Source organism: Talpa europaea (assembly GCF_964194135.1).
Source record: "Talpa europaea genome assembly, chromosome: 10".
In the NCBI taxonomy this organism is placed as follows: domain Eukaryota; kingdom Metazoa; phylum Chordata; class Mammalia; order Eulipotyphla; family Talpidae; genus Talpa; species Talpa europaea.
The window spans coordinates 8,955,325-8,965,693 of record NC_140077.1 but is presented as its reverse complement, the minus strand read 5'-3'; the positions used below and the strand labels follow the sequence as shown (position 1 = coordinate 8,965,693).

The 10,369-nt window shown below is 55.1% G+C and overlaps 1 protein-coding gene across 1 annotated transcript; it reads left to right on the top strand.

Annotated features, from left to right (window-relative positions):
- Positions 1-1,009: 1,009 nt before the first annotated feature.
- On the top strand, positions 1,010-9,993 carry KCNK18 (potassium two pore domain channel subfamily K member 18; the record flags this gene model as incomplete). Its single annotated transcript, XM_084244544.1, has 5 exons — positions 1,010-1,311; positions 3,503-3,631; positions 8,573-9,336; positions 9,762-9,854; positions 9,916-9,993. The coding sequence occupies exons 1-5, from the start codon at positions 1,092-1,094 to the stop codon at positions 9,991-9,993; spliced, it is 1,284 nt and encodes a 427-aa protein (XP_084100670.1). The 5' UTR covers positions 1,010-1,091.
- Between the last annotated feature and the right edge of the window lie 376 nt (positions 9,994-10,369).

Genomic DNA, 10,369 nt, shown 5'->3' with positions numbered 1-10,369 from the left:
CAATTATTTTAAGTTGGATCTGCTGTCAAGCAGACATGGAGCGTCAGGAGGGAAAAATCTTTACAAGTAAAGGAGAAGGAAGGGAATAGGATGGGACAAGTGGGTTAAACTTCCAATCACCATGCAGAACGGAGGACCAACAGGGAGCTCGGAACAAAGATCGCAGGATGGAGGCATGGGGCAGATGTGGCTACGTTCTTGGACCCTTGCCTTGCGCAGTCATTGGATAAGGACATCCCAGAGAAGAAGGCTCAAAAGTTGAAGCAAATCCTGTGAGAAAGAGCTGGATCCTCTCAGGAACTATACTCCTCCTAGAAGCTGTACAAATTCAGATGCCCCTTCAGGAAAGGGGCATCTGAATTTGTACATAGCTCCATGCCTGCCACTTGGGACATGTTCTTCTGAAGGCTGTGACCGGGGTGCCCAGGGGCACACCCAGCTGCAGGTGCACATTTTAAACCAGGGTTTACAATGACTTTGCCAACACCTGCTTAGCTAGAGTGAGTCACGTGGCTGAGCCAGGGGCAAATACTTCTGGCTTGTCCACCAGGAGGCTGGGACTGGGGTGGGCGTGCTACCAGCCAGCACATTAAGTGGCCAGTAATTAGATCCACACTGGAGAAAGTCCCTGTGTAAACTGTAGTACTCTGACCATGCTACTTAGCCTTGTCACTGCCTGTCCAGGAGACCAGGTACCACAGACACCCCCAGGAAGGACAATCATGTGTCTAAAGCCAAAACTCAGATTTGGCACCTGAAAGCCAAAAGTGCAGCTTTGCCAGGGGGAGGCCAAACAAAGCACAAGCAACGACCACACAGTCCCCCCAGAGCCCCGTGGCGCAGCTCGCAGCTAGCCAGGCTGCTGGGTGCAAGTCGCCCAGTGGATCAATAGCAATTTGGGGCGCTGGTGGGGGCGCCATCTGAGTAATTCAACTGAACTGAACGCGATGAGAGGTCGGCTTCCCAGTCCTTGGGGAAGCGTGCACCATCCACTTAGGGCTGGCGCCTGGCCATCCTTGGGCACTCCCCCCGCCCGCCCTCCGTGTTTCTGCCTCTTCCAGCAGCTCTTTGGGTCCAGCGCTCAGAAGAGGATGGAGGCTGCGGGAAGGCCCCGGGCCCAGAGGTGCTGCCAGGAGGCTCTGGGAAAGCTCTTCCCGCGCCTCTGCTTCCTCTGCTCCCTGGTGACCTATGCGCTGGTGGGCGCCGCTCTTTTTTCAGCCATCGAGGGTGGCCGGGACCCGAGCACAGATGACCTGGAGTTTGAAGGCTTCTTGAAGAAACTCTGCAGCATCTTGAAATGCAACAGAACAGGTAGGGGGCTCACCTGGGCAGAAGGGGCCTTTTCTCCTGGGGCCGGGGCATCTCAGAGAGCAGAGGGCAGCTGGGCAGGCCGCTGGGTCTGGGAGTCGTCAGCTTGGGGCGCTGGTGGGGGCGCCCAGTGTCTGGGCAACCTGAGGCAGGTGACTTCTCTCTGAACCTCAGTTTTCTCGTCTGTAAAATGGGGGAGAGAAAAGCCCTCACAGTTGTTGTGAAGAACGCAGGAGAGCACCGGCCCCTGAGGGGGCGCCCTGGCAGATCCTCTCCCTGCCGTCGCCCCTGCTGCCAGCCGCACCCAGCCCAGCAGGCCCTGGGGGATGGACGGCTGGAGACTTGGTGAGGTGGGGTGGGGTGGGGTGAGTGGGTGACCAGACTCACAGCTGTGGGCCTCTGGGCTGGTCCTCGGAACAATGCCAGCCACACCCCATGAATCAGTTAATGGGAACTAGAATTCAAGCAAAAATCCAAAGTGGGCTTGGGCCCCCCAAGAGAGCAGCCTGCTCCCCCGTCTTCCCATTTCCTGTTTAAAATGACATTTTCTGTCAAAGCGCTCAGGGTGGGGCTGTGAGAAGTTGGGGACCTGGCTCCGGTGTCCAGGTTGCACCCCTGCCTTGCTGTGTGAGTCGGGGCCCTGACCCTCTCTGGGTCTCAGTCTGCAGGACCCGCAATCTCAGGCCAGCCAATCTCAGGGACCCTGTGGAAAGCAAATGAGGGGATGGACAGGAAGCTGGTTGGAAGGCGCGAGACCCTTATTGCATTTCATTTACATTTACTCATTTATTTCTACTCTGCTCCATTCTCCGAAGCTTGCAAAGATGTATTCAACAGAGAAAGAGAAACAACAGAGAGCAAATAAATAAAAGACGAGGGAAACAGTCTCTAAAAGTCAAAAGAACAGGGTCCCTCTCCCGCAATGAAGGGTCCTCAGCCAAGCTGATCAGGGCGCTTCCACCCCTACTGCCCCACAGGACCCACCAGTTCGTGGAGTGGGTCCCTGTGGTGCTGGCTGACTGGAGGCTGGTCAGGGGTGCCCCTCCATGGAGGGTCTTACTGCCTTTTCTGAATCCATGACGGAGCACACATGCCTATTGCTGGTGGATGCAGTGAGTGAGCATCACAGAGCCCAGACGGTCAGCAAGTGCAGGGCTCCCCAAACCCGGTCACCCCAGAAGCACCCAGAGCTGGTGTAGAACACACATGCCAGGCTCTTCCCTCAGAGGCTCCTTGCCCACGTCATCAGGAGGTGGGTATGAATGATTCCTCTTTTCCTGATTAGGCCTGAGACACCAGGAATTTAGCAACTTGCCGGAGGTCACAAACTAGAACACAAGCTAGGGATTTGCCCATAGGCCTGTGGGGTCCAGAGTGAGAGCTTTTCACTAGGTCCTCCTCCCTGATGGGGAAACTGAGACTCAGAAAAAGAAGCCTCTTGGCCAGGGCTCCAGGAACTCGTCAGGGTCAGAGTTGGGTCTAGTATGCAGGTGTCTGATGCCCATTTAAATGAGACATAAATGCCTGCTGTGTTCAGGCAGGGCACCTCCTCGGAGGATTTTCTGAACTAGACTGTGGCTGGAGGTTTCGGGGTTCCCAAAGCCCAGTAGCCCAAGTCAACAGAGCCACTTGGGAAACTCCTTGGGACACCAGGGCTCTGAGTGTTCTCCTGACCCTGGGGAGGGTGATTTAGAATCCAAGGCTTCCAGTACTCACAGATCCCAAATCACCAAAATCCGTCAGGCTTAATGACCTCCAGGAGGGAACTAATTGCTCCACATAACAGCTTGCATTTTCTAAAAGCCTTTCGCTTTCTGTTCTTGAACACCCTGTGAGACAGGGTAAAAGTTAGCGCACCCCTTTGGGAGATGAAAACTCAGGGGGAAGCTTAGGAAGTTCAAAAAGACCCCGGAGGCTGCACAGGCTGAGTTTGAGCTGAGTCCCTGAGGGCTTCTCCCTTGGGTGCTCTTCTCACAAGGTAGTGCGGCTTCCTAATCTCTGTGGTGTGGGAGCGGGACCTAAGCTGCCAGGATATTTAACAGCAGGACTCCAGGAGCCGGGTTTGGTGTTGATTGGGCCACAAGGTTGCGGTGGGGGGGGGGTGGTCTTCTGGTCCCGGGGGAGATGCCCCTGCACCTGGGAAATTTCTTGAAGGGAGAATCCTCTCCCTCACTCTGGTCCTTTCTTTCTTGAGTTGAGGAAGACAGGAAACAGGATCTTGGGGAGCTGCTGAAGACGGTGAAGCCCCAGTGGTTTAGCAGGTCTGCTGACTGGTCCTTCCTGAGCTCGCTCTTTTTCTGCTGCACAGTGTTCAGCACCGTGGGTAAGTCCAAGTCCAAGTCCAAGGGTAGGCTGGGCAGGGACCTGGTGATCGGGGTGGGGGTCTGGAAGATGAAGGCTCCATGTGCTGGATGCACCCACCTCTTGCCCTAATGTCCTCAGCAGTTGTGACAGTGAAAATTGTCTCCAAACATTGGCAATGTCCCTTGGGGGACAAAATTGTCCCCGTCTGGAACAACTGATCTACAGCAATGCTTCTCGAAGTGTGGCCTCCAGGCCTGTAGCCTGAGCACCACCAAGAACTGCTTAGAATGCAGATGAATTTTTAAAAAAAGATTTATTTATTTATGCATACAAGAACTGGGGTGAGGTGTGGGGGAGTTGAGAGGATTCACCAGAGACAGTGGGGAGCAGAACAGGCAGATCTACTGAAATACGCTGCTGAGGGGAGCAGCGGGTGAGACAGGAGAGGTCTTCAGTGCCATGTGGGTCAGCTTCCTGGCTGGCCTGGGATGGAACTCATGCTGCAGTGGCTGCCACAGTTTGATAGCGCTGTGTCTTTAACCCCTGCGCCAGCAGGGAGGCCCCAGAATGTGAATAAATTCTTAGACTCCATTCCAGATCTGCTGGTCAGAAGCCTGCAGGTGGCCCAGCCATCTGTGCTCGAACAAGTTCTCCAGGTGGTTCTGATGCACGCTCATGTTTGAGAGGCCCTGACCTGTTGCAGGAATCCTCAGCCCTGAATGCACATTAGCATCACCAGGATGTCTTGTATAAGTGACCACGCCTGGACCCTACCCCACACCAATCAAGTCAGAATGTCTGGGGATGGGGCCTGGGTCTTTCAGATTCTAATGGGAATCTGGACTGGCCTAATGGAAATGCATTAGCTTAGTTTAAATCCCAAGAAAGCAATACTCCTACCTTTGCGCAAGGCAATTAGGACATCATGTTGTCCAGTAATTACAACTGGAAGAGGGTGCTGGGGGAAGGTCCTTCCGTAACAGTGTTCGTAGATCCTGCAGGTATTGCTGCTCCCCACCAGGGCGCCGGAAATGCGTCTGACCTTGATGTTGAGAAAGGGACACCTGGCAGCGGTGAGGTTGGTTCACCCCCAGCCGTTTTCAATTGGGTGGGCCCTGTCGGATGAGGAAGTAAAGTGCATGGGCTTTTAAATACTCTCAGGCCAAGTGGGGTGAACTGGCTGTACTGGAATATATGAATGCATTATTAGAGACGAGATGATTTTTCCATTATGCTTTTCAGCATGCAGTAATTGAGACAGTTAGTACATTTGTAGGTGCTGAGTGCGCCCGGAGACTGGCTTCCTTGATGCATTTTCTGGAATGTGGAGGATTTTCTGGATTGTAAACAGATCCCACCCTGAGGCAGCCTCAAAGCCTTCTTTTATAACCCACTTAGCCCACCTTTGTCAAGGAGAGCTCAGCCTGGGCATGTGCCTAGGGGAAGGTTTTTTTGGGGGGAGGAGGGACGTGCATACCCCTGTGTGGGCCTTGTGGGCCTGGCCAGCTCACCCAGCTTTCCTGTTCCTAATCCACTAAATGTGGCAGTCACAGTGGTTGCCAGAATTAGGGTGTTTGCTCTCCAGGGAATTTTGACTCCAAAACGTACTTTACTCTAGAAATCCTGTAAGAAATAGGACACTATTTTCTTTAAGTAAAATATCTGACCCTGGAACCCCATCCTGGAGGCTAAGGGGTTTCCACCGGGGATCCTCTCCTGACTTTTCTAGGGGAGGCACAAAAACTGGGGGCTTATGTAATATCTGGAAAACAGGGTACCCCATCTGTGGCTCCCCATGACTGCTGCTGACATTCCAAAGGGCTGATGGCTCTGTGGGGACCAGGAAGCTGCTGAACCCCCAGGCCTGGATGCCTCCGGGACTTCCTGGCTGGGCCTCTCTGAGTCCCTGCCTCGCCGGAAGAGGTTCCAGCGCGCTGCTCGCCCATCCTCCCTGTCCAGAGAAGTCCCCCTCCCTGGCTACAGCACCCAACTGTCCTTTGTGCCCAGGACTGCCAGGGTCTTAGTGCCAAAAGTCCCGTGTTCTGAGAGACCCCCTGTCCTGGGCACCCCGGGCAGTCGGTCATCTTGTGCATGCCCACCTCTGCTGCCCCCTCCTGCAGATCCTGCCTCCCATTTCCTCAGTGGCTCTGAGCTTTCCCGAAGCCTGGACGAGAGGCTGCCCCGAAGACAGGGCTGTTGTTCCGCTCCCTGAGCAAGGCCCCGGCTGCTGGACAGCTTCAGAGAAAAGAGATGGGAAGGGGCAATCGGCGCCCTCACCCTCCACCAGTCCTGCCCACAGACTGAACCAAGTGCTCTGAGGCCACGCAGAGGCCTACGGGGTCCTGGCCGCACCTGCTGGATGGAAGAGGGACTGGGCTCAAGGTCCTGCTTCCTCTTAGTAGGCGCTCCCGGGGGCACCCTCAGCCTGTTCCCAGTGAGCCCCGCCCATAAGTGCCTGCCATAAAGCAGGTGCTCCGTGAAGGTGAGTCCAGGATGGAGGCTGCTCTTTCACTCCCTGTTACTGACCCCCAAGTAGTTACAGATGTGATTCAGGCCTGCCTCCCCCACTCGACCAGAAACTCGCCAGCTCGGATCCCATACTTTGCTCACCGTGTCCCCGGCGTAGACAGAGGTGACACGCCCCCACCATCCAACCACAGGCACCAGGAGGGGTCCCGGCAGGCCCACCTGTGCCTGCAGGCCAGCAGCCCACAGGGAGCTGCAGCCTGGAGGAGGCTGGGGCTTAGCCAGCTTAGGAATTGCCTCCAACTTAATTTACATAATTGGGCTGGGTTTTTCTGTATTAATCATGTTTTATGACATAAAAAATTAAATGCAGGCATTAAATGCAAAAGCTTTTCCCATGGTGCATGGAAGTCACTGAGTTCTCCCATGGCAGAAGTACCCAGTCGCCCGTGCGCCTCAAGTTTAAAGTCTCTGCTCCTGCCCCTCTGTCGACACTGGTGGGGGAACAGCAAGATGGGACTCCTGAAGAGCGTGGGGACCACAACCACTCCTCCCTTTGCTTGGCTGACCTGTTCTGGCTGATTGGAGGGTTCTGCTCCCCTGGGTGCTCCTGTCCCAGTGGAGATGAGAGCACAGACTTGGACGCTGATGGCTGGGGTTGGTCTCCCAGCTCCACTGTGGGAGTCAAGAGCATATGGGTGCTCTTGGCCAGGTTGCTTCATTTCTATAAGCCTCTGTTTCCCCATCTGTCAATGGTGACACCCATACCTGCCTATGAAAGCTGGTTGCTACTTGGCCCCCAGTGAGGGCTCAAAGGCAGCTACTATTAGTTCCAAGGGCAGGAACACCAACATTCACCAGTGGCCCACTGGGCTCACATCATTCCTCCAGCTGATCAGTGCACAAAGACTGGCATTCCCATGTGACAATTAAGAAACCCAAAGATGGGAGCTGTCAAATAATTTTCTAAGTGGCAGAGCTGGGATTTGAACTGAGATCAGTAAGATTCTAGGTACTGGGAACTAACCACCGCGCTACGATGTAGGAACATATTTACCTAATCCACTAAGTCGCGTAAGGTTCCCAGGGCAGCAACTGCAACTTATTCATCCTCCATCTTTCTATTGGTCCTGATACTGTGTGCAATGTTGTGCACACCACTGGCATATAACAATTGCTTATTTTGTAGAAACAAATAAATTGAGAAGCCCAGACATCCCAGGGAGGACAAAGGTGTCTTCTTAAAACCAGGTGTCTCCCTGGAGGTTGAAGGCAGTGGTGAGCAAGACTGCAAAGCCGTCCACACCCCTCACCTGCACTCACCCTGCCCCTATGGGAGCCGCCCACCCTCACACCCACCGATGCTCAGACGTAGCCGCCAGAGAAGACAAGGCAGACAGTTCACTCCTAAGTGCATGCTTGTCCCCAGGAACATTCTGAGTCAAAGATCTGAACGTGAGGGCCTCCCTGGTGGTGCAAGGGGGTAAGACGCAACCTATGAAGCTGTCCACAGCCTCTGCAGCACGAGTTCGATCCCCCACCCAGGAGCTACCCACATGGTACAGCAGACCTCTCCTGTCTCACCTGCTGCTCCCCTCAGCAGTGTATTTCAGTAGATCTGCCTATTCTGTTCCCCACTCTGTCTCTGGTGAATCCTTTTACCCTCCACAACTCTGGCCTGTACCCCAGTTCTTGTATGCATAAATAAATAAATATTAAAAAAAAGATCTGAACATGAGTTGACTCCTCAACAGGAGTCCCTAAAAGGAGTCAGAGGGCCTTTTCCCAAGACGTCCAGAGTGGGCCTCATTATCTGGAACAAAGATCATTCAAGGCCCTGGAGGCCAAGGAGAAGCTCTTGTCTTTCTCCTAATTCTTTTGCTTATTCCCAGTTGAGGAAATAATCTCAGGGAACACGTCTTCACTATCTAAGAAACTACCCTTTACCCTTAGAATGAAGATGAAGGCATCCCGTTCATATCTCTCTCTCTCTCTCTCTCTCTCTCTCTCTCTCTATATATATATATATATATATACACACACACACACATATATATATATCTCATATGACACCCCCTCTTTTCTTGATGCCCCAAGTCCCTTAGTACAGGATCCAAACTGCTGGTTCACCCCATTTTACTTTACAATGCACGGCCAGGCATGTACGCACAGACACACTGATGTCCCCACGTGTATGTGACCAGATGGTTTTTCCTGATGGTTCTGTCTGATGTTCATTTGCCCCATCTCAGAAGAACCCAGAGGGGTGCAGAATTTCCCCCATGTCCTGACAGCTCCACGCTCAAAGAGAAGCCGGACTCCAGCCCCTGCTCCTGGCACCAGGGCGCACTCACCCCAGCGAGTGGGTGAATGTCTACAGGCGGCGCTGTCCCCGGCATTGCACACACACGGGTGGGGAGGTGGCAGCAGGTGTCTGTAAAGCGCTTTGGGCGGGCGAGGGCCGGACAGCAACCCGGGCTCCCCTCTTTCTCAGGGTACGGCCACATCTACCCGGTGACCAAGCTCGGCAAGTACCTGTGCATGCTCTACGCGCTCTTCGGCATCCCCCTCATGTTCCTGGTGCTCACGGACACCGGCGACGTCCTGGCCACCGTCCTGTCCAAGTCCTACCATCGCTTGCGCCAACTCTGCCTGCGGGGCCCTCGCCTCTCGGCGTGGCGGCCCCGTCTTCTCCAGCGGAGGCGACCCGAGGTCAAGCCCGCGGAAGACACGCTCCCGAGGATCGTCATCCACGCCCAAGAGCTCCCGGGCCCCAAAGCGGACCTGTGTCCCCCGGCCTCCAGCCACAACTGCGAGCTGTTTGAGAGACTCCTGGCTCAGGAGCAGCAGCACACCCTGCAGGCGCCAGCGCGCGGCGTGGAGAGGAGCAACTCGTGCCCCGAGCTGCTGCTGGGGAGACTGTCGCGCTCGGTCATCAGCAACCTGGACGAGGTGGGCCGGCAGGTGGAGCGGCTGGACGTGCCCCTGCCGGTCATCGCCCTCCTGGTGTTCGCCTACATTTCCTGCGCCGCCGCCATCCTGCCCATCTGGGAGAAGCACCTGGACTTCGAGAGCGCCTTCTACTTCTGCTTCGTCACGCTGACCACCATCGGGTTTGGGGACATCGTTCTGGAACACCCCCACTTCTTTCTCTTCTTCTCCATCTACATCATCGTCGGGATGGAGATTGTGTGCATCGCCTTCAAGTTGGTGCAAAACAGGCTGATTCTCATCTACAAAAATCTCATGTTGTTCTTTGCAAGAGTTTTGCCGCCTTGTTAGGGAACGAAGACCCGGTCTCCTCTCGGGCGGCAGGTGCAGGCGCGCGGGTTCATGCGGCCTGTCTTCTGGGGCAGGTTGGACACCGCTTGGCAGCACTGCCAGCCAAGTGGGACTTGGCAACCTCGGGACTTGGCAACGACTCCTGCATGAGAGCCCATTTCAGTCTTGGGGCTGCGCAGCCCGTGTCCTCCGTATCAGGACATCAAAAAAAGGGGGGCTCCATCCTCCCATCCCCCAAAGCCCAGTCCTTTCCCCTGTCTTTATTTCCCAAAAGTCCCACCTTACGCAGATGAAACCACCTCGTGGATGGATGTCACTGGTGACACGAGAAAAGAAACTTTATTTTTGCAATTCGTACTTTTGGGAAATGAAGATGGTCCCGTGTGGCTCGCTGTTTGCAGCTGGTGAACCAGCACAGCCTGGACAACCTCTTCCTGAGTGGCTGCATGAATGCACGTGAGACCAGCCCCCTTCCAGTGCAACTTCGTCGCCAAGTGAGTTGCCACCCATGCTCCCAGGCACCCGGCTGGGTCCTGAGTGCCTGCCTCTGTGCAGATCGGCGTCCTCACTGAGCGGCCCCTGACTGGCACCCCCTGGAAGTGTGGGCGTGCACACGAGCTGACACTCGTGTGAATGGCTTGGCATGGAAGGTGCACACTCAGTGGGTGGATGCACTCATGAGCTGTGCAGGGATGAGTTGGCATGTGCATGGGTTGGTCTGTGTGGCAGATGCCATAAGTGCCCACAGGCCTGCTTCTCCAGCTCCCCTTGGCCTGGGAATGTTCTCCTGCCGCTCAAGCGTGTGCATGCGCAGAACAGGCTAGCCAGCCCTGGCACTAAGGCTTCTGGGAGCTGCTGCCAACTAATGAGGAGGGAGGATGAGGGGGGAGGGTACCCTCTCCTGAGTTAGCTCTGGGCCACGACGGCACGGTCTCCCCAAGTCCCCCCGTGGAACGGGCCCGGCTGTTCACTAGCACACCTGGTGCTGGCCTCCTTCACTCCCCTGTCT